The sequence below is a fragment of the Heloderma suspectum genome, chromosome 2 (genome assembly GCF_057233095.1).
Source record: "Heloderma suspectum isolate Gila_16-S chromosome 2, 16-S_ref, whole genome shotgun sequence".
Lineage (NCBI taxonomy): Eukaryota > Metazoa > Chordata > Lepidosauria > Squamata > Helodermatidae > Heloderma > Heloderma suspectum.
The window spans coordinates 215,061,571-215,085,412 of record NC_139459.1 but is presented as its reverse complement, the minus strand read 5'-3'; the positions used below and the strand labels follow the sequence as shown (position 1 = coordinate 215,085,412).

Sequence of the window (23,842 nt, the reverse complement as noted above, 5' to 3'; positions counted from 1 at the left end):
TGATAAGGCTGAGTGTCTGACATTTGAAGAAAAGTGGTATTGGGGGAATCCTAGTACTCTGTCTTGCAAAGTTAAACTGGCACAAAATGTAACTGCCTGGGGGGTTGACATGTAATAAATATGGCTTCTTACAATTAACTTCCTGCCTGGATCCAGTTATTATTGTTCTTCAATGTCATGCAGGCTTTGTGTTGTAAATATTTGGGAAGCAGCTGTGTATTCATCATCTTCTCAATCTAATGATTTGTTTAGTTCTATGAGAATTTCTAGGAAGCTGGTTGTGCCTGGTTTTTAATAGAGGAATATTCCTGTTGGTTTGAAAACCAGTGGCTTTCAAGACATTTGTCTCTCTTGGAGATTGTTCAGTTTAGTAGGGAATACTGGTAAGAATGGAAAAGCACCAACTTTGCATATAATTAAAAGTGAGAAAAGGGAGCGCCTGCAATATTGGTTATAAAAACTGGAATATTAGTTTTGGCTAGGCCTGTCTTTTTCTGCACCTGGTAATTAACTGAAGAATGCTGAGAATGCCTGTTCCTCACAGCTGAGTAACCTTATCTATCCCCAATCCAGTTATGTCCCCAAGCCAATTGTAGGTAGGGTTTACTAGTAATCATTTGCCTTCCAGGTAGGTCTCATTCCCATCACTTCTCACTTTATAAATTAAGCACTGGATTGGGTGTCCTTTGGGAGAAATGTGGGTGTTCCACAAGATAGACAGCTGAGTGAATCTAAATTTCTCTCTCTCAGGGACAGATAAAGATGGCCAAGCAGCGAGTAGTTTTGGCTTCACTCTACCTTGGAACAGGACCGCTGGAAAAGGAACTAGTAAGTGTTTGAGCTGGGGTGGGGGGTTCAGGGAGTGCAGATATTCAAGAAATAACTGGTTAAGTGGTGTCCTAGGCATTGCTTTTCTTGGAGATGGTGTCCAGTCTCTATTTTTAAAAATCCTTAATTCACGGGCCTATTCTCTGTTCTTCCATCTTTTTGCTGGGAGTTTTTTGTGATAGCTTTGGCAGCCTAGAGAAATGAAGGCCAGGCAGACTGTATAATTTAGAACTACAAAATTAACATAGGAGTTAAGTTGGCAAAAGTTCTTGGATCAGCGTTCATAGTCTTCTCATAGCCCAGTTTGCTGTACTCTGGCATTGTCCTCAGCAATAGCAAGTGTGCCTTGTAGATATGGCAGTTTTTGATTGTGTGTTGTATATATCGGCTATAGGAAGTGATCTATACACACGTTCTTTTCTCTTCACTTTCTTTCTTTGCTAAGAGTGATTGTTCTATCTTGCACTTTCTATACTAATGAGGAATGCTGGGAATAAATATTTTGATATGATAGTCTCCAGTGGGGCCACCATTACAAGCATTAAGGGCCCTAAACTGCTTTCTCTGTACCTTGTGACTGCCTTAACCTTTGTCCAGCGTTAATATCTTAATAGTAACAGGACAACAAAGGCAGAACTACAGTACATGGGAATCACTAATCCTTTCCCTCTTTTGGGTGGGGGCAGGTAGGTAGATGTCTAGCAATGACAGCTGCACTGACTTGAGGGAGTATGAAGGCTTAGGAGTAATGTGTGTGCTCAGAAAATTGGTGTTCTTTGTACATCTGGGTTTTGTTTATATTATATGCACCTCACTTCTGAGCATGTGGCACACTTGGGAGGAAGGCTGCCTTGTGCTTTCATGCCTGTCTTGTTCCTTCAGGTGGATTGCATTGAAATGGCTTTGGAGAGGTCCTTGCAGGGATGTGGGCCTTCCAATCTTACAGTGTCCATTCTATTAGACTTCACAAGGGGATCTCGGGGTAAGTATCTGTATGTTGTTTGATCACAGCCTATTCGTCATGTAGCTGGACTAAGGCAGTAAGGTTAGACATCTCTGCTCAAAAGAGTTGTGACAAAATAAGAGGATTTGAGCCTTTGTTTGGGATTAATAATCAAAAGCCAAAATGCAGTATAATGTTCTTCTACAAATGTTCACACTAAGTCTGTATGCATTTGAAGAGCCGAAAAATCGTAGACAGATCTTTCATCTATAAAATCTGAGCAAAATATTCCTGACAGTAGCTTCTGTGTTGGCTAAGAGTAAGTCTTGGTACTCCAGTCTCTCGCTCCTCCTTGAGTTTCACTTTAACACAGTTTGTGGCAGTATTGGAAATACAGTTCTTCCGACATCTCTGAATTAATGTTACTGCAGCCATAGAAGGATACATAAATGTAAATCATGACAAGCAGTAATTATTCACTGCTGATCTTCTGAGCTCCCCTCCCTGTTGTAGCTGGCATGGAGAGAACCATATCGGCTGCATCTACAAGCTCGCGAACGCGAGCTCGGAGAGGAGAGAAAGGGGACTGTTCTGTGGGCGGGGAGAGGAGGAGGCCATGGTGGCTGGCTTACAAAGAATCCTCTGGCCACTCCAGCCTCCTTCCCTTCCTTCTCCGCAGAGCCCCAGGTAGACCGGCAAAATTCCTAAAATGCCTCCATGCTCCTCCTGCCCTACATGGGATGCCCATCAGCCTCCAAGTTCAGAGGCTGATGGGCATCTGGATAGGAATATACCCTTAAAGAAGTAGCCCACTTAAATTCCAGTAGATAAAATTCTGACAGATATAGCAGTATTACTGTGCCCCCCAGAAAATCAATTTCCTTCTGTCTTCTAGGCCAGATGAATTCTCGGACTATGCTCCTTCCACTCCTGAGGAGATTTCCAGAGCAGGTCCGTGTCTCTCTCTTCCACACCCCTAATCTGCGTGGTCTTCTTAGACTCCTGATCCCTGAGCGTTTCAATGAGACCATCGGGTTGCAGCATATCAAGGTCTATCTCTTTGATGATAATGTGATCTTGAGTGGGTGAGTCCCTTAATACAAGGAAATTATGGCTAACATGGGGACATGTGGGGAATTATCTGATCTCCAGTAAACAAGGAAATCCACTAATACAGTGCATACAACAAATCTTGCTGCCTCTTCTGGAGACAGTGTGGCATAGCTTTTTTTCCACCTTCCCATTACTGGAACATTGACTCTGTTGCTACTGAAGAAGTGCCCTGTGAGTGTGTCCCAATTTTAGCCAAGCAGGACTGGGGACATTGGTCATGGAGGCAACCTCTGCCTACAGATATTGATGAACTTCCTTTAAAAATATTGTTACATATGCTCTTTTTTCAGCTATGCCATATATATGTGACTTGGGAATACTCTTTCTGTTGGCATTCTCAGCTAAATTTTGGCATTTTCCCTCCTTTCCCTCTTCAGGGCCAACTTGAGTGACTCCTACTTCACCAATCGTCAAGATCGCTATGTGTTCCTACAAGACTCACCTGAGATTGCAGATTTTTTTACTGAGCTAATAGATGCTGTTGGGGATGTGTCCTTGCAGTTACAGCAAGATGATACAGTCACGGTGATGGAAGGGATGGTGCATCCTTACCAAGGTAGGAAGACCATTTGGCAAACAATTTGGTAAAGGTATATTTTAGTTGGTGTCACATGCTCTTTCAGTGCTCAAAGGGCTGGGGAGCAGCTGGACTCACCTGGACATCAAGGTACAAGCAAATTCCTTTCAAATATTTTCAAAGGGAAAAGGAATGCCACTTGTGTGAACAGAGAGGCTCCAGAGTCGGGGATAGACTGCAGCTTAGTATGCCTTCTATAAAGAAGGTCCCTGGCTCAGACTTTTCCATCTTGGTCTAAAAGAAAAGGATCTCTGGGGGCAGGGCTAGGAAGCACCTTGAAGAGCTGCTGTTAAACATAATAGACAATATTGATATCCCTATCGCTGGAGATGCTGGGGATTGAGTCCAGGAATCATCTGCCTGTAAAGCATGTGTTAAGCGATGGCTCCCTCCTGATAGGTCGTTAACCTGGTCCCTGGAGATGCATGTCTTTGGTGTGTTCAGGTGTGGGTGTTTTTTGTATGAGAAAGGAAGTAATCTAGCCCAGGCACTGGGAATTGGGATAAAGTCTTTGCCAACAATGGTTATCAGGGTTACAGATGCAATTGGATACTGACATGCTGTGACACCTGGAGATGGGATTAATAATGATGGAAGGGATTTATCAGCAGATGGCATTATGATATGGGAAGTCATTGAAGTCTAAGGGCTTGTAGTCCATAATGTTTGGGTGTATCCCATGGATCCAAAGCTAGAGCTAAACATTCTGATGGCTGGATAAATTATATGTTGGTGAATAGATTTTGTAACCTTGTATTCAGATGTTTCCTGGAAAACCAGGAAGCCTCGGTGGGAGGGGAGGGTGTTTAAAAAAACAAACTCCCAGTATTGTCATAGCATTTGCTGAAGAGTTTGTGCATGGATGCTCCTATGCCAGATATTATCATGTACTTTTAGTGAGAGAGCATTTTGTATAGCACATTTGTCAGGGGAATACTCTTCCTCTGTTACGGTATGAAGAAAGCTAATCTTTAATATGAAGTGTAAGGTACTTGGCTGTCACATTCCCTTGGGAGGTGTTTTCCAAGCACTGCCAACTGTTGAGACATCTTCCCGGCAACACAGTTGCTGAGATTTCTGTGGTCAGGTGAGAATTTTACAAAAGCAAATGCAATGGGAATAGGTGAGGGGGGACTGCCCTCCAGTGTTTGTCTCCTGGATTAGCACACACAAACGTGCCTGATAAAAAACCATGTCCATCACAGATTTTGGGTGGCAACTTCCTTTTAGCTGGTGTGTGAATCCTTGCCCCACCTCCATTTAATCTGAAACTGCTACTACCTTAGTCTTTAAGGCCGACCACCTGCTTACTCGATCCTTGCCCATCTTGGTTCATTATGAGCTGCAGGGAGAGACTCAGGGAGGGGATCAAGGTGGTGGTGAATGCCTCCTTCGAGCAGGGAGTGATGCCATCAGCCCTCAAGGAGGCGGTGATAAGACCACTCTTTAAAAAGCCCTCCTTGGATCCCCAAGACTTGAACAACTTTCGCCCGGTCTCGAAACAGCTTTCACCTGGTCTCGGTCCCGTTTGGGGGCAAGGTTATTGAGCAGGTGGCGGCTTTGCAGTTGCAGGCACACTTGGAAGAAGCCGATTATCTGGATCCCTTTCAATCGGGCTTCAGGCCTGGGCATGGGACAGAAACGCCTTGGTCACCTTGGTGGATGATATGAGGAGGGCTCTGGATAGGGGTGATGCACCTTCCTTGTTCTAATCAATCTCTCAGTGGCTTTTGATATGGTTGACCACGGTATCCTCCTGGACCGCCTGGAGGGATTGGGCATAGGGGACATCGTATTATGGTGGTTCTGTTCCTTCCTCTCTGGCAGGTACCAGAGGGTAGCTCTCAGGGAGGAGACTTCAGACCCTTGGCTGCTCACTTGCGGGGTGCCACAGGGTTCTTTTCTCTCCCCAGTGTTATTTAACATCTATGTGAAGCTGCTGGGGGCTATCATCAGGAGGTTTGGGGTGCAGTGTCACCAATGTGCGGATGACATGCAACTCTACCTCTCATTTAAATCCTCACCAAGGTTGGCTGTAGAAACTCTGTCCAAGAGTCTGGAGTCGGTGAGTGGCTGGATGGGAAGGACTAAGCTGAAACTGAAACCCGACAAAACCGAAGTACTTTTTGTGGGAGACAAGGGGAGGTAGGGGGATGTTGACCTGGTGTTCAGTGGGGCGCGGCTGCCCCTGAAGATTCAAGTCTGTAGTCTGGGGGTCATTTTAGACTCCTAGCTGGAGGCTGAGGTGTCAGCTGTGAGCTGGGTGGCGCTGTACTAACCCCATCTGATACAGTGGCTGCGCCCTACCTCCCTAGCCATCTGCTCCCATCAGTAGTTCTTGCCCTGGTCTCCTCTCACCTAGACTTCTGTAATGCGCTCTATGTGGGGTTACCCTTGAAGATGGTTCAGAAGTTGCACCTGGTGCAGAATGCGGTGGCCCGCCTGATTAAAGGCAGCTGTCGGCGAGACCACATCACTCCAGTGCTGAAGGAGTTGCACTGGTTACCAGTTGTTTTCTGGGCCCAATTCAAGGTGTTGGCATTGACCTTTAAAACCCTATATGGTTCCAGCCCAGTCTATCTTAAGGAGTGCCTCCAGCAACAGCAGGGATGCTGCTCAATGAGATGGGCCTCGGAAGGCCTTCTGTCTGTCCCATCAGCCAGGACAGCTAGGCTGGTGAGGACTAGGGAGAGGCCTTTTCTGTGGTGGCCCCCACTCTGGAATTCCCTCCCTAGTGACCTCTGCCATGCGCCCTCTTTGATGAGCTTCCTCTGGGCTTTGAAAACCTGGCTGTTCAGGCGGGTATTTGGGGTAGGTTAGGGTTTTGTAGAGCAATGTTGTTTTGTTCAGTTGATTATGTAAATTTGTTGTATTTCATGTTGTTATTTGTATTGTACGCCGCATAGAGTGGCTGGGTAGATGGCCAGATGGGTGGCTAATACATCAAATAAATAAATAAATAAATGCTGCTGCTGCTACTACCATTACTACAATCATTTATTTATTTATTTATTTACCAACCAACGGGCTTTTTTTTGTGTCCTTCACATGTAGTAAACTCTGCTGGTAAAATGACTGACACCTGTGGAGACTACTTTGCATTGAGTGAGTGGGGATTGCTTTAGCTCATGCTCTAGTTTGAACCCAGTTTTTCGCATCAGAAGTGTTTGTGTATTTTTCCATGTTCTGTCTGCCCTTACACTTTCTTTCATGTGATGACTTCTGCTAGGAATTTGGTCCTGACCCTTGCACACAAGGAAAAGAGGCATGCATTCTTCAGAAGATAGGTAGTGCTTAAGACAGTCTCAAATGTTACTTGTAGCTGCTTAAAACTAGAAGTTGAAAGGTGTTTCTCCTGACTACTGGGTTGGAAAGTGATTAGATGCTTAAATGAGATTAGAAGAACTGACTGTTTCTGGAAGAGGGGATTCATCTTTTTGCCAACTGACTCTCCTAGTTAAAAATCCTAGTTAGCTCTTGCCACCTTAAAATAAGAGCTTGAGTGTAACTATTCCTAGAACGGGCTATGGTGAACAGTCACTCTCCCTGTTCCTGCTCCCTCCTTGTTAGTTCTAAACCAAATAATATCTGTCTAGAAGTCTTTAGACAAAAAATGTAGGCAGTTGTGTTGGCCTATAAAATTCAAACAGCAACATACCTTTATAAAGACTAGCTAAAGATGCAAATTAGTGAGCTAACTCTTGCGTTTTGCAGAACTGTTCCTCAGGGTAGATGTTAAACAAAAATGTGGAGAAGGAGAAAAGAACAAGATGTTGCTGGCAAAGGCATAGTTAACATTGTCTCTGCAATACAGGACAGTCTTAAGATGGTGATACAGGAAACTCTTTGCATACTAAAGTTGCAATCATATGCATGCATACTTGGGGATAAGTGACACTGAAGTCAGTGGGACTTATTTCTGTTAGGATAGTCATTATGCTGGATTGGATTTACACTGCAAGCTTGTGCCCAGTGCAAAAAATCAAGCTGAAGCAGATTAATTTGAAATGGTGCACTAGGTATAACCTCCAGAGGACTACCATGTTCCTTCATTTTGCTTTCTGCCTTACCGAGTTCCGATTGGTAGTAAAGACGGTTCTGAATAACTGCTAGCTTCTGTATTTTCAAAGAGAGGGTGGCTGGTCCTAGCATGCTTCAGTTCAACCTGAGATTTCTTCCACTGGGCACAAGCTAACTTAATTAGAATGTTGTGTTAAACTATACACAACCAAGTGTTAAGCTAAACACAACCAAGCTCTTGTTCTCAGAGTATAATGTGGCAATGCTGTGATGGGTATGTGAAGTCTGTTGCTGTGTAGTACAGATGAAGATATTTGAAAAAAAAAAAAAAAAGAAAATGGGGTGGGTGGGGGGCTTTGAATCCCATCTCTCCTAGCAATAGGCTTTAGCAACAGGGGAAAGAAAATATGTATCTTGCTTCAATTCAGAGAAATAGATAAAATCATCCATTATGGGGCAGATGCCTGCAGTTCCCTTAATCAGGTCTGGTTAAGAGACTTCCTGTGACTTTTTTGACAAACAAAAAACCAAGTTGTTAAATAGACAGAGCCCCCATTTCACCCCTTTCTTCAATGAGATGCAATTATGTGCAGTTCTGTCAATGTTGTTCTGCACTTTAACTCAAGCAAAGTCTGTGCAACTTGCCTATGCAGGATTTAAACAGTAAGCATAGAAAATGTCAGATTTGGTATGTCCTCTAAACTAGAAGGAAGGAATAGCTCCAGTCATTCCTATGGTCCACCCTTGAAATGGTGGAGAACATTCAGAATTGGTGGTACCATTTGGGTACAGGTTTCTTTTGGTATATATGTATTCCTCTCCATGTCCTGGGATGATTTAGTTTTCATTATTTCTGGCTTGCAGGAGTCATACTGCTATTCTCTTGCTCTCTCTATACATTCCCTGCATTTGTACAGGTAATGCTGTATTATGTTGTCCTTTAAATCACATATTCATACTTTCAGGAGACAAGATGGCCTACTGTGAAGAAGCGAATAAGAGAGTGATGGAAGTGATCAACTCTGCAAAGACCAGACAAGAGCAGCTCCACACTCAGACTTTCCATAGCAACCATGCAGAAGGAGAAATCCAGTTGAATAAAGATCCAAAGGCAGTTGGTGATGGGCAGCCTGAACCTGACACATGGATTTATCCACTAATACAGATGAAACCGTTTGGGATTCAGATAGATGAAATTGTCACAGAGACCCTCCTGATGGAAGCAGAGCGGGGTGCCAATGTATACCTCACTACGGGCTACTTCAACCTCACACAAGCTTATATGGACCTGATTCTAGGCACCAGGGCAAAGTACCAGATCCTCCTAGCCTCACCAGAGGTGAATGGGTTCTTTGGGGCCAAGGGAGTAGCAGGTGCCATCCCTGCTGCCTATGTTTACATTGAGCGGCAGTTCTTCAGCGAGGTGTGCTGTCTGGGTCAACAAGAGAGAATCCGATTGCAGGAATATTCTAGGAGTGGGTGGACATTCCATGCTAAAGGTGAGACATTGTAGGGGAGATGCACTGAATACAAACAAGATATCCAAAGAGCCTTAATTTGCTTATCCATTGAGGTGACTGAATACTTTACCTGAAGATTGGGCTGCATTGAATTCTGTTTTGCTATGTGTCTGCATCTGTTTGGGGAGAAGAGCTCTGTCACTTGAGTAATTTTCATGCCAGGTCCTTGGAACCTGGAAATAAAATCTGCTCCCCTCCGCTTGTTTATCTTGGGTGATTTGACTATGTATAGTACCAAAAAAGCTAGAAATAGGCAATGGTCATGATACGATACATGTTTCCAAGGTGCCTCTGTTGTGGCAGAGATTAACAAGAGGTTTAACCCACAGGGGCAGTGTAGCAGCTATAATTTAACCATTACATTGAGTAACCTGTTGTCCCTGAACCTATCAGTAGCAAACAGTTGTGGCATATTTTGGCCAATTAGGTTGTCTTGATAATTTTGGATTAGCTGTTCAAACAAGCCTAAGCCATGTAAAATCTGTCAGTAGGCTTCATATTCAAGTCAGGATTACAGTGCATAGCAACCAAATATGAGTGAGACTAAACCGGTGCCTTTATCCTTTCTATAGGGATAGAGGAAGAGATAGCAGGCTATTGGTTGTTAGATTTCGCTATTGACCTTGTCATTTGGTCTGATATTGTTTCTTCATTTTCTGTTGCAATAATGTAGCCAGCTGGGAAAACAGGAAATTGTACAAGATGTCTCCCTGGAAGGAAGTGGCTGGAAGGCATCTGAAGGACAATTGTAGTGTAACATGGGGTATGACAACTGATCGTCTGCGGTCTGAATTTGCTACCCTCCCCCCTCAGCTGCCAGTCTTTCTTTCCCGCCAAGATGCTCAGGGAAGATGGAGACCCGAGTGCACAGGGGAGAGGATTCCTCTCTCTAGTGCAGTGGACCAGTCTTCTCCTTTGCTCTGGGGGTTGAAAGGGATGCTGAAATCAGGTGCATCAGGAAGATGGTCCCTCCTTTCACTGATGCATCATGACTGAATACTTCAGCGTCCTTCTCTGAGGAAAGTGGGATGGGGGGCAAACAAGGAAACACTGTTGCATTCCATAGAGAGAAGATGGATGTTCAGGATGTAGATGGGAGTGGGGAGGTGTGTCACAAGTGCATGACATATCCCCAATTCATGTGGAAATCATTTGATCATTGTGCAAATAATAGGAAGGTTATACACTGTTGTAAGTTTTATAAACCTTGCTAAAGACCTAATACACATCCATCAAATTTGGAGAAGCCAGCATCAGGTTTTTAAGAGCTCTAGCAAGCTAAGGTGCCTGCAGTTTTTTCCAGCCCTACCTTGATATAACATGTGGACTAGCTCTTAGAGAACTAATTATCATGATATGGAGGTGCTCTGAAGTCCTACTGTTGTGTCACAGGAGGCCACGGAGATGAAGCCACAACCTGACAACAGTAGATAGAACCCCTGCTATATCACTTTGGGCTCCCTATTGCTGCTCCTGTGGCTAACATCTTAAGAGAAACCTTGCAAGGGAGTGTAATTAATCACTATCCCAAGGTGACAGTAAACAAATTCTGCAATGGAGGACATTTTGAAGTTCCCATTGTCTGCTTTCCATTGCACTGAGGAGCTTGTCTGTCATTTACAGTATAAATTGCATTAGAGCAAACTGAGCTGGCCTCTCTGTTCCCGTGAGCATATCCCAAAGGTCATATCCTAATAGGCTGCAGGGATCCCTGCTTTTGTTTGCCTGAGGCTCAGGGCTGTTAATGATTATGGGAATGCTGCTATCTTCCTTGCCTCCTTCCTGCAGAGCTTCTGGGAAGAGGGTGGGGGGTGGAAAGTGCTGCTGACTAAGCCCTTTTCTCTTAAGAGAACACATTCATGTCTCCACACAGTGGTGCTCAGCCACAGCCATGAGAAGTGGCAAGGGATGGGGCCACACGGGCAATAAAGAGCACCACTTATGATTGTGCTTATTCTAAGATCTCTGTTGTCAGCAACCCTTTCAAGTGGGGAGCCAGATTGGTATCTTTTCTCCTCTAGAGCAGCAGCAGATTCTTCTATTGAAGACTTGAGTACAGAGGGGTAAACAATGCATAGCTTCCTAGTGGTGATGCCTTCCCAGTATGGTTCAGCTCCTGCCACCCAAAAAGGGAGATAGGGAGCAAATATCCAGCATTGGAAAACAGTGCAATCAGCTTTGCCAATACTGTAATTGCTCAGGGCATTGTCATGATCCTTCCATAATACTGCTGGTTCTGCATGAACTATGCAAAACTGAAAATAAATGACAACTGTAAAGTGCTTTGTAAAGCAAGAAGTGCTGTTGTTTTTAATAAGACCAGTCACCAAATGTCAGTACTGTGAGCAGTCGTTGTACCGAATACCGGCAGGGAGCTGAGGTCTTGTGTAGGTGATGTTTTCTTGAAGAAGATGCCAGCTCAAGAAGTTTTCAGGCGCTCTTTATACTTGGTGCTGTTGAGAATTCATTTTTTTCAACAACTAAGTTGGGTTAGAGTTCAGAAGCACCTCTTCGTCTACCTTGTGGTGAAAGGTCTTCTAAAGATTCCTATTTGGGAACCAGGCCACCGAGGAGATGAGGGTGAGGATATGAGCAGGTGTGAAGAGGCTTGGTGGTGAGGTCATAAGCATCCTCTGAGGAGAGACAAGTATGTTCTTGGAGGAAGAAAACATTTTGCTCAGTTATGCAACTGGGTGCAAGGTATCACTTGGGACCCAGATAAAACTTCTTTATTGCAACTGAATGAGGATTGAGAAATTCTTTAGATTTCCCCTTCTGGAAAGGTGAGTCATGACGTGAGCAAATTCAGCCTGGCATAGTCACAAAGCAGTAGAGCAGGAGGCCTCCTCCCTCCCCTCCCCTCCCCTCCCCCTGTGGCATGTAGGAGAAAAAGGAATGTGGTGATCTGCTCAGTCAAATTCCAGCATGCCTGCAGGCGTTTCTCTCCCTCCGTTCTGCATGGCTAGACTGCATGCTGTGCTTGAGCAGTTGGACCCTCTTGCTGTGTGCGCGCATGTGTGTGTGTTGTAATTAAAAGTTTTAAAGTATTCTTTAAAGTAGAGAAAGGTGATTGTGTGATGTTTAGAGATACAATAACTCTGTGTGGCTTGGCATACAGAGTGTGTCAGGATAACTAGATTATTATCCTTGTGTAAAAAAGCAAAAGCAGTGATATATCCGAAGTTACTAACGATGAAAGAGCTTGTTTGCCCTAAAAGAGGGATGCATTGTTCAAACATGGACACAGTAACTTGGGAAATAAAAGACATTACTTAAGACAATTAATTCATATACATAAGATTGCCGAAGAACAGGGGAAATTCTCTCTTTAGTTACGGTACCTAAGATTTAGCTGAATGCATACTAGTGGTGCCTAATCAAGTTTTAAACTAGAGATTGAACAGCATAAGTGACATTCTCTAGATGTCCCAGTGATGACTTGGCTCTCTAGACTTGGCTCTCCAAGCACATTTGGCAGTGGTGCACCCTGATCCCACCTGCTGTCAGGTACTTGCGTGCTTAGTTTGCTGATCGTAAGCCTATGTTTTATAAGTTCACCTGTTAGGATTTTTATGACAATTCCTGCTTCATTGCAGGTACCTGAACTAACCTATATACTTTTTATGACCAAATACTACTATAGGAATAAGACTCAGGCATTTAGGGAGGCCTGATATGTTTGTGTTGTGTGGCTTTGTCTTATCAGTGGTTTTGGGATACTCCTGGGGAAGAGAAGAGATGGGAAGAAAGATGGGTAAACGATGCAGTAACAGGCTTCCTCTGCTCTTGAGCAGGCAGAAGTAACAAATTAGTACATAGGTGACTGCCTGGGTGGAGGCTAGAATTCCAGAAACAGGCAAGGAATCTGCCACCTTCTGTCTCAGATTATTCTGGAAGGTGCTCATTGTTTTTAGCTGGAATGCCTTTCGTTTTAGGATAAACTAGATCCTGTACTATTGCTTCTCTACTGTGGTGCTAATGTGTATAAGACACTTTTTGCTTGGGGCAAGAGCTTTCCTTTAGTGGATGTTGGTTTGTTTATTAGAATAATTTATATCAAGCCTTTCAGTTTACCAGAGGAGTGCTCAAGGTGGCTGACAGCATTCAAAGAACAATAAAATAATTACACAATTAAAACAGTTTAAAACAAATGAACAGCATGGCAGGTAATTAAAAGATCAGAGTCAGCTTAAAATACCAAGGTTAATAAAAAGCCTATCTGTACTGACACTAATTTCTTAATTTCTCTTTATGTAAATTTGAGCAAACATTTCTGAGCTGTGTTGATGTGTGTTAGTGCCAAAACTACAGAAGAAATGCTATGTGGAGTCACTGGCCTGCAACTGCACAAGTGGCGTCATGGAAGTGCAGCATGTCCATGCAATCTATTGATACTACTAGGCCAGATGTTACATTTGATCTGTCTGACAAGCGTTTGTTAGCTTGCTGCTTTTCTCATGCATTTGTGATGTTGTCCCCTGAAACTGCACTCTAGTTCTTGGGTAATCTACCCTGCCTTATTAGTGGCAAACCTGCTGTGGTGCTTGAAAGATCACTACAAAAGGATGGGTGCTGTACATCTGATCATCTTGCTAGTCTTGGCAATTTGGGGTTCATGCAGAATGAAGGACACTTTTGCATAACTTTCCAGGCATGGCAAGAACAGAGATGTAAAATTTCTGGAAATTTTGAGGCCATGGAAAAACGCCTGTTTTTTTCTGGTTTTTTTCCTGGAAAAATTGGACATTTTGGAAAAATTGATAAATAAGCAGTACTTGTTTTTTCAGCACTCTTTACAGATCCAGAGTCACTTTGTTGCTTTAAGACAGCCATCCCCAACCTGGTGCCCTCCAGATATTTTGGACTTAACCTCCCATCAGCCTCAGGCAGCATGGCCAATGGTCAGGAATGCTGGGCAGTGGGCACTGTGGTCCAAAACATCCAGAAGGCACCAGGCTGGGGAGGGCTGCTTTAGGAACATAAAGCAACCTTTCTGTTCCTAAAGTTATATGTATGACTTAGTTTGCTCATAAAATTATCATTATATTTTAAAACTTTTAAAAGTAAACTCAGTAGATTTGTAGTTATTAACTGAATAGATTAGAACTATCTTAAATGTCTGCTACAGCATCAGAAACACAGGACTCTATAGAACAAAACCTAAGCTGTCAAGAATGCACATTTAATGTCAAAAATGTACAATGGTGACTCTACTCACATATTGAGAAACTGAGCATAAATGTCTATCAGTAAAATAAACTTTAGATCAATAATTTTAATAAGGAATGAATGAACTAACTATGCTGGGAAGCTTTCACAGAGGATTAAGAAAGTATTTTCCCCATGACTTCATTATTTCCAGACATTTTACATCTCTAGTCTTTCAATAAAAGTGTTCTTATTACATAGTTTTTAGAAATTGTTTTTGGGGAGTAAAGCTGGATAACAGTATAGAAATACTTTGTCTTAAATTCTAAAAGAAAATATTTCATAATCCAAATCTGTTCAGTTTTTCCATTTTTTTTGGAAAAAAACAAAAACGGTCCTCTGAAAAAAAGGAAAAACTCAATTTTCCCCTGAATTTCTCCAGATTTTTTCCCGCAGGGCTTCACAACTGTAGGCAAGAATGAAGAACACACTCTAATGTACTTGGCATGGTGGCATTTAGAAATGTGGAGCTACATTTTTTCAGACTCTTCCATTCGAATGGTTGCTATATGAACTGCACCATTCCATAATGGTGGGAGTGGGAGTTCCTTTATTAAATGCATATCCCACCTTTTCACTAAAAATAGTGCTCAGGGTGGCTAACAGTAAAATACAAATAAAATAACATTTTAATTAAAACTTTAAAATTAAAAAAATCACAATAAAGACACTTTGAATAAAAACACCAATAAGAATCTAATCAATAAGAGGGAAAAATCACCCACCGAATTAAAGCCTGCTTCAGCATATAAATTTAGACAGCAAAATCTTCTCGGAATAAAAATGTCTTTGTCTGCCAGAAAGGCAAAGTGGCAACTGATGGAGGTAGCCTAGCTTCCCTTGGCAGGGAGCTCCAGAGCCTGGGAGCAGCCACCAAGAAGGCCCTCTCCCATATTCCCACCAAATGCGTCTCTGAAGATGGTGCACTGAAAGAAGGGCCTCTCCTGAAGTTCTTAAAACCCGGGCAGGCTTGTATGGGAGGAGGCAGTCTTTCAGGTGGCCTGGTCCCAACTTGTATAAGGCATTATCGGTCATAACCAGCACTCTGAATTCTGGCCAGAAACAGATCGGCAACCACTGAAGCTGTCTTAACAAGGGAGTGGCATGCTCTCTCTAATTGGCCCCAGTGTTCTGGATCACCTGAAGTTTGTGAACAGTTTTTAAAGGCAGCCCCATGTAGAGCACATTGCAGTAGTCCAAAAAGGATGTAATTGAGGCATGTGACATCATGGCCAGATCTGACATTTCCATGAACAGGCACAGTTGGCGCACTAGCCTTAGCTGTGCAATTTCACATTTCCTTTGAGTTAGAATGTTTTTCCAGTGGGAAGTGATCTAGAAATGTGAACTCTCCTATTTGCCCTAAAGAAACTGATGTTAAGAACTAGCGCAATGTTAAAAATATTGCTGCCGCATCCTATGATTTCCGCTGGTGTGGCCCTCTGCTCCAGATGAATGTGTGGGACCAACTTGACAGGCAGGTGTTTTTGCTGTAGGTATGATAGCACTGTTAGGGCTATTTACTTTGCTATAAATGGGCTTACGTTCAGGGGTGTTTGAGAGCTGTGCTCCTGCCCCATGTTGACATACAGGTATAGCTTCTGAAGGTTCCCCCCCCCCAAACCCCCAGTTTTTCTGATGCAATCACCACCACCTCACTTACAGTAACACACTTACTTTGAGCTCCTCACTAATGCAAAAACAAAGTGGAGGAATGTGGGATAAATAATTCTAGCGTGGCCTGCATTTTGGGGATGAGTACTGATCTTCAGGGTCTGTGTTCTTTGCTCAGCCTAAATTCTAAGAAGTCTTGCAAGTTTGGCTTTATTGATTTATTTCTAAATATGCTTAAGTGTAACATTAGGGCCTATGTGCGTAGTGTACCAATATGGAGTGTGGAATGTTTGCTCCAATGGAAGCCAGAGCATGGCTTGCTTTACCCCACAGTGCAGGGATTGTGATGTACAGGCTGAGAGAGGTCAGTCTCCATAAGCGCAGTCAGGTACTCCATTGAGTTCTGTGCCATTCCCTGTGAGTTGTATGACATTGCCTGCAGGGAGGTGTCCCTGTTTTCTGGTTGCTTACGTAGTGATCTGACCCATTTACACTGGCAGTAAATTGAACAAAATGTTTAGCGTGTTTTGTTGTTTTTCCTTTCAAGAACAAACTATTGTTTGCGGCTTGTAGCAGCTACCATGGTCACTTCCTTCATCTGCCATATTTCCTTTCTCCCCATGTTCCCCTGCAGGCCTTTGGTTGTACCTGGCAGGAAGCAGTCTGCCCTGCTTAACTCTGATTGGCTCTCCTAATTTTGGGTACAGGTCAGTTCATCGGGACCTGGAAGCACAGGTTGCAATAGTGACAGAAAACAAAGCCCTGCAGCAGCAGTTCCATCAGGTGTGTAGCTCGTGGGTGAGTGCTATGCCTTATGATGGGATTGAGGGAAATGTTTGTTGAAAAACTGCAGTCATTCAAAACTGACCAAAGGGAGCTTGCATGAGCTCCCACTTGAGGTCATGGTGATGATGATGTGTTCCCACAAATAGCTGCTGTAGGCCAGAATGGATGCTGTAGGCTGGAATTGATTGGCATTACATACATATGTTGAGGAATGATCACATGAATTCCCTGCCCCACTTTTGAATTGAAATGTATATACATGAAGATCCCTGATACTGGGAATGAAAATAAAAAATCGACATACATGTTCATTTAGAATGTTGAGTAAAACTTGTCTTTGAGCCTTCGTTGCAATCAAACCACAGAAATCATGTATGAATTCAGGCTGTTAAATTCAGAGGTACACCAAGCCACAAATGTTGGCTTGGTGTACCAGCCAGCCATTTTTTTTTTGTAGTCAGTACTTAAATCTCCCCCTGCCCCCATCTTCTCTGCATGTACCAGGGTGGGATCTCCCTTCATGCTCAGTTTGGGGAAGGCAGAAGCAGTGGAAGCGATGTGTCTCCTGCAAAAACTTTGGGCATCTGCAAAATGAAACAGCCCGCCCCCCTCCAGTTCCCTGGTAGGTACAGAGGGGCTTGTTAGGGCCTTGTTTCGCATTGTGCAAGGCTTCAGAGGAGGCAAGAAGTGGCATGAATCGCTCTTGCCAGTTCCCCTCTTCCGCGGGCATTGGGGAAGGAGAAACTGGCGAAAGCAGTTCATGCCACCACTTGCCAACTTCGAAGCCTTGCGCAATGTGAAACAAGACTTTGCCTCTCCCATAATTGCTCTCCATGTGCTGGAGGATGGACTGGGTCTTATTTTGTTTTATTTTATTCCATATATCATGATCCATTGGAAGTGCTGTAAGAATTTAGATGACAACTTAGTAAGCCATCTTTACAAAGCATGCTGTTTCTTGTACTACAAGGAGCAGCGCCCTCCTCACTACATTGCAAATTGCTTGGTACCTATTTTAGGGAGTGGTTATGAGAGAAGTCCTGCTTGTCCAGTAACCATATTTCCTTTGCTGTAGTTCATTCTGGTGGATCCAGGTGGGAGGTGCTTGGAAAGTGAGTATTCCCCAGATCTTTCACTTCTGAAGTCTGTGGATACTCACTCTTTAGAAAAGGTCCTTTCTCATTCTGAACTCATTTCTCATTTTCTACCTTATTTCTCTGCCTCCTCCTGCTCCATGTAGATTGCCTACCTTCTGGGAAGGGGCGCTATAATGACTGTGCTCTGTACAGTGCCTAGCAGACTGTTTTAGCTGCATTAGCATAGTGTTTAATGGCACTCCCACTGCTCAGTGGCAGGGCTTAAATTAGCCTCACTTGAAATCACCTGGGGTTTTTCTAACTGCACTCTGCCTAAGCTATAATTACCGCATAACAGTACAAAGCAAACTATGTTTTGGAGAGTTGCTTCTGATCAGGTGCACCAGCCCCTTTCCAAACTTCAAACGGCCAAAACAGATTAATAAGCAGGGAGAACATAGAAGGTGCTTGTTCACAAGGCAGTGAGTCGAAGGGGCACAGTTGAAATTTTGATTTTTTTTCCCCCTTTAGATCAGCCCTGATAAATCTTAATAGGATCTAGATTACGGGGAGTCAAAAGAAAAAAGTGAATAAGAATTCAGTCTGCATAGTCGAAACCTCATGGGCTAGATCTGCTCAGCTGGGCTTAGGGAGGTTATAACATGGATGGCTGTCGCTAGTGAGCTGTGCCAGGCTTAGTGCAGCTAGGTTGACGTGGGGCAGAGCTCCCATAATTGTGTCAGGCCTCTGCATGTACAGTAACCCATCTTGTTAAGTCAGACAAAAAAGTATCCCTGTGATGTAAGCTGTACTTTCAGATATCATGTGGTGTAACCGTTGTAACAGAGACAGTCACTTTTCCCTCCAGCTCTATTGTTTATACTCCGAAGGAGCTTAGTATTTCTGGGAACTGCACTGAAACCTTGACGGCACATTCATTTTAAAATGCAGCCTAGGAGCTTTTTCTAAAGAGAAACGAGCAGTCCGGTCTCTGGAGATTAAAGCCAGGCTTCCTTTTGGACAATTATAGTTCAGGGTTTGGCTGTATTACGGGAAAAAGAATAACTTCAGAGCCAAATCTTGCAATCCTTTCCTCCTTGTTGTGTTTGTATACACATGTGGGTTGGGTTCTCTGTGTGTAATTACTTGGGTTTGGCTCAGCTGGCATTTGAGATGCCAAGCTTTGGCAAGCTTTGGCAGGCTGATGTGACGTTCAGATCTGTTCGCTCATTCTTCAGGGGAATATGTGATGGGATGAGATCTCTCCATCCTGATGAGAACTTGCACTTTGATTTAAAACAGTTAAGGCCAATGATGGTAGACTCTTTTAGCAAGAATTGTAAGTTGGGATGGTAGATGCAGTAGTGGAAGCACCTTTTGCTGGCCATGATGAGAGCAAATATTCAAAATCATGTAGTAGTTTTTCTCCCTCTGCAGGAGCAGGAGCAACTTTATGTGCGTTCTGGTACAGTGTCTGCCTCGACCTTTGAGCAGCCCAGTCGCTATGTTAAGCTGTGGGTGAAGATGGTGACACCTCTGATTAAAAACTTCTTCTAAAAAAGAGAGAGGCTGGTCCTTTGGGTGAGTTTGGTGTGATGCTGTTTATAACCTCCTCCCCTTGGCAAGCAGTTCAATCAAGAGGAAATAAGCATGAGATGGTTTCATTTAATTGTCTTTCTCTCTAGAGCAGTACTTTTCTTGCACAGCATAATGCCTGGCGCTCAAGGGCCTGTATGAGATTGTTGCCGGCAATTATTGTGAAATCGTATTCTTCTGCATTCTTCTGGGAAAAGTTTAAAAGTTATGTATAAAATAACTGGGTCTCCTAGGAAGCTGGATGGAGCTCACTCTTTGAGCCACTTTTTATGCAGGTATAAATTACATGTTTCAAATCAGTGTGCCTGGGGAAGGAAAGTATCTGATAAAGTGTCCCTATCAGGGATGTAGTAGGGGGCAGGCTGCAACAGTCTCTTCTCTCTCCTTTCAGAGTATTAACTGGGGAAATGAATGGACTTTATTTCTGGGAGCAAGGAGACTGTGAAATGGTGATATGACATTTTAAATTCATTTAATTATCAGCATTAAACTCTCCTACTTCTTGATAGATTTCTGGTACGAGGAGTTTCATGGTGCTAGGACAAGAGGCCATGTATTCACTGCATTCCACTTGGAGCCGAAATTGGACTAAACTTTGTTTTCCTGTTCTCTTCTATATTGAAATGAGCATTTGTATTAATGCTCTCCTTTCACTCCACCCTCTTTTGGTGCATGAACATTTTCTTGATTACCAACGATTCTACGCTACGTGTCTGTCATAGATATTCAAGACATGCTAGTCATCAGCAGCATCTGGATAACTATACAGTGTCCCTCCTTTGCTCTCTTCTAGTGCTAGTAAGGAAAGGGACTCTGAGCACAAGCTGTTTGTTTTGGATTGGAGTCTCCTTTCGTTGCTGTTTTTGGACACCTGTGGATGGCTGCTGGTAACTAAGTAGATTTCTGGCTCTGCATCTCCAAGCAAAGTGGGATTGCTTGTCCCAAAGAATTCAAAAGTAAAACACAGCCTAACAAAAATTGAGGAAAGGGTAAAAATCACATCGAAGCTGCTGCTGGTGGGAGCAGTGAGGGCCAAATGCTGAAGGAGAAGCTTAAATCATGGGAGAGGGAAAATCTCATCTACCTTGGCACTTCTTATAAAGGTCTCATAGCTAGCAGTGAGCCAGACAGGGTCGGTCATTCATGTGTGAGATTAAATGGGGATTCACTTGGAGAACTGCACCAGTTGGTTTCTTATTACTGCTACAGTTCAGTTTCATACAACTTCAAATTCATCATAAAAGTATCTGAACGGTCACTTTCAGAAAGAGGGTAGGCTCTCTCTAATTTGCTTCAGGAGGGAAAAGTATTATGTTCTGTGGCCTTGGTATGGCTTATCTCCTTAGTAATCACCTTTTACCTTTAGTAAGGTTTATGATTACTTGGTGCTAAAAAAAGTTGGCAATCCAACACAGGCAATTCGAATTATGCTTCAAGAAAAGGTGGACCTTATGCAAATAAACAAATTTATTCTGGTTTTCCTAGCCTTGGGGAGGAGCAAGGAGAAAAGCCATCCCTAGCCACTATGCGTATTTGAATAAATGTTCTTTTTCCTGGGTATGTGTTTAGTGCAGGGTGAGCAACCTGTGGCTTTTCAGATATTGTTAGACTCTGGCCCCAGCTAGCATAGCCAATGGCAGGGATGATGGGAACGCGAGTCCAACGTCATCAGGTTGCTCACCACTGGTTTAACGTAGTGTAATTTTTCTTCAGGTCAAAAATATTTGGGGAGGGGAGGGGGTGTGGGAAGAACAGTGGAGATAGATTGGAGGTAAAATGGGAGCAGGGGTCAGTGGAGAACAATTGAGCATTGTGACCACTGGATCTCTTCCCCTTCAGGCACTGTGTGTATATGTCCTAGTTGTCCCTTTAAGAATGACTAGGAAGTTGTTCCTAGTGCTCTGTATAGAGGACTGCTTGGCCTTCAACAAACCCATTCACCAACAGGCCAGGGGGAGAAACTTTGATCTTGGCAGGCAAGAATGCTCAGGGAAGTTGCATTCTGAATGGCATCTGCAGTGGTTTCTTCTTTTTCCTGTCCCTTCCTGGGAATACTGCAGATCTGATTGATGGGTTGGGTTGGAGAGCCATGGCCCCACCATTTTCAATTTTTGTCAGGTGCTGCTTGATTAATTTCTCTCCCTCTCCATATGCAATGTTGCTTCCTCCATGCAGTCTTTTTTGCTTCTAAATACCTTCCAGTCAACAAGCTCTTATGCCACTTACTTCCATCTCCAGGTAAACTTTTAAAGAATAACAAATGTTTGCTTTGTAAATTGCCCATTCAGGCAGTCATTTTCAAAGCTCCCTTTTACTTTCCTTGTTTTGTCTTCTGGAGGCTGATTAAGAAACAAACAAAAAAGACTGAGTTATGAAGGGGAGCTGCCACAAGGAAGAAAAATCTGAAATAAATTTCTTTGGGAGAGAAGGACAGACTGGCTTTCCTAGCCCTTTCCCCTGGTTTTGAAAATGGATACTTGCTTTGCTTTGCTGGGGTTTGCCAGGAATTGGGGGCAATCTTTAATTTTCAGGAAAAGACTGGCAGGGGGCTTGGGCTTAACCGGGAGCAAAATGTTGATGGTATTAGTCTTTCTCCTTAATTCTATGGGAGAGGCAGGCTGGGTGGAAACAGAAAGCAACTCAGCATGTGTTTAGAGGTACTTGCACTATATACTTGCTGGCTAGCAGAAATTGTTTTTGGACACTAAGACCAGATGTAATATGTGAAGCCCTGTGACTGCTTGTGTTTCAACTTCAGGGGATGGGGAAGTGCTCTCAGTGCCTCCACTCCCCAGTGGGCTACCTAGCTGGGGTACAACGGAACAGAAATCTTGTGTGTATGGCACAGGCATAATGATGCATAAAATCACTTCTAATCTAATTCCTAAGACTTCAGGAATGCTGGGGCGCAGTACCTTGGATGCTATGATGCAAGCAACAAGCACTAATCTATGACTTTGAAGTAGGAAAAGAATCCAGATGGCCCTTGCAAACAAAATGTACACAGACTTCTTTGTTCTTTCCTGTGTGCTGGTGCAGAGCCAATGCTGCCTAGACAAACTTTCTGTCATTGGTAGCAGGCTGCCATAAATGATTGTAACAATACTGTTTATACCCACCTGAGAAGCAACATCACATTAGACACACTTCTAAGGAATGTCTTTTTTATTGGCAACTTGCAAACCAACTGTCTTGCTCTAGATTTCTGGAAAGGGGGTGGTGGTGACATGGGTAGGGCTTGGTTGTCAACTCAGGCTTTAAACCTGCAGGAGCAAAGCAACTCCTGCAAGAATCCACTTAGCTGGCTTCTCTTTTGTCTTCAGGTTGAATGTCCAGACATAGGTGGGGCCTCGCATACGCGTCTTATACACAGGACACTCATACATGTTCTTGGTATCCATGCGATCCACAGGGATGGCCTTGATGAAGATGACTGGCATCGCAGGCATCAGCTCCTTCAGGCGTGCATCACTGATGACACCTGTTTGAACATCCCAGCGTGCGCCTGCAGCAAGAAGGACTGAACTCTCAAGACCTTCAATCTAGAGGGCGCCTTGTTTGGAGTAAGTGCTAAGGGAAAGGAGCCCAGTTCTACTACGACCCTTCTGTCTTGAGCAGCATGGCTAAATGCCTAAGCTCAGATGTGGCTTTCGAGCCATCCCAATGATTTACTTAACCATTTTGCAGTGTTATCAACAAGATTAAAAAATCTGGATTCATACTTTGTCCTGTGCCCATAGCTGTGCTATAGAAAGCTGTGCACTATTCCTTCCACTCATTTAGTCTTGTAAGCAACATAAAGCCCATCTGTACGCAGTTGAGCAGTAAAGCCCCCTTTAAACTAATAGGTACTAGAAAATAAGATTTATCCTAGATATTACATTCCCAGCCTAGAAACAAAGTGCACTTTAACAAGGGCAGTTACGTCTGTTCATTTTTTAAAAATTCCGTTCAATGTGATGACATAATGGGCATGTGCTGCCCCCTGCTGACATGCTGAACTGATATGAAATAAAAAAGGCAGCTATCTAAACACTTGTCTAGTTTGACATATTCTAGTCAAATATGTGTTCAAAATACAGCTATAGATTGGAGCCTTGGAAGTTCTTTGAGTAGAAAATTTCTGACCAGAGGAAGCTCATTTTTTGCATATTATTTAGCCAGCAAGCTAACTATAGCAGAAAACTCTGTCCTTAGAAATGGTATAACATATTTTTAGAACACATGGTACTTGTAAGGAATCCTTATGTTCTTGTACCTTTCCTCTCTGATGCATCTGGCAGCTGAAGCACTGATGGCATAAAAAGCTATCAAACAGACCAAACTAGAGAATAAGTCTCTTCCCCTGCCTCCACTCTCAACGAAATAACACAGGAGTAAAATAGAAACTTGAAGAATGGGAGAAACCTGCTTCCCCTACAACAGAACTGGACAAAGCAGAAACTGCCTGGTCTGCTGCTGCTAAATAAGAATTCTGTATAAGTGTAGCAGGGGTGACAAAGTTTTCATTCTGTCAGATGCCATATGTGGTGGGAGGGGCTGAAGTCAGTGATGGGAGACA

The 23,842-nt window shown here is 43.4% G+C and overlaps 2 protein-coding genes across 19 annotated transcripts in view; one reads left to right on the top strand and one right to left on the bottom strand.

Moving 5' to 3' along the window:
* The window catches only part of PGS1 (phosphatidylglycerophosphate synthase 1), a 39,328-nt gene extending 16,014 nt beyond the window's left edge, over window positions 1-23,314 (top strand). For 2 of the 18 annotated variants that reach the window (XM_084837762.1, XM_084837755.1), the window contains 8 exons: window positions 751-828; window positions 1,711-1,810; window positions 2,667-2,856; window positions 3,262-3,440; window positions 8,447-8,980; window positions 16,458-16,606; window positions 19,123-19,266; window positions 22,694-23,314. In XM_084837762.1, coding sequence (XP_084693888.1) covers window positions 751-828; window positions 1,711-1,810; window positions 2,667-2,856; window positions 3,262-3,440; window positions 8,447-8,980; window positions 16,458-16,606; window positions 19,123-19,242 — 1,350 coding nt within the window. In that variant the 3' untranslated portion in view covers window positions 19,243-19,266; window positions 22,694-23,314. Of the gene's footprint in view, window positions 1-750; window positions 829-1,710; window positions 1,811-2,666; window positions 2,857-3,261; window positions 3,441-8,446; window positions 8,981-16,457; window positions 16,622-19,105 lie in introns of all 18 variants that reach the window. The other 16 variants (XM_084837763.1, XM_084837756.1, XM_084837759.1 and 13 more) reach the window with 13 other exon arrangements.
* DNAH17 (dynein axonemal heavy chain 17) overlaps window positions 22,431-23,842 on the bottom strand; it is a 117,688-nt gene continuing 116,276 nt past the window's right edge. The window contains exon 80 of the mRNA XM_084837750.1: window positions 22,431-22,786. Within this exon, the coding sequence (XP_084693876.1) occupies window positions 22,539-22,786 (248 nt within the window). The 3' untranslated portion in view covers window positions 22,431-22,538. The remainder of the gene's footprint in view (window positions 22,787-23,842) is intronic.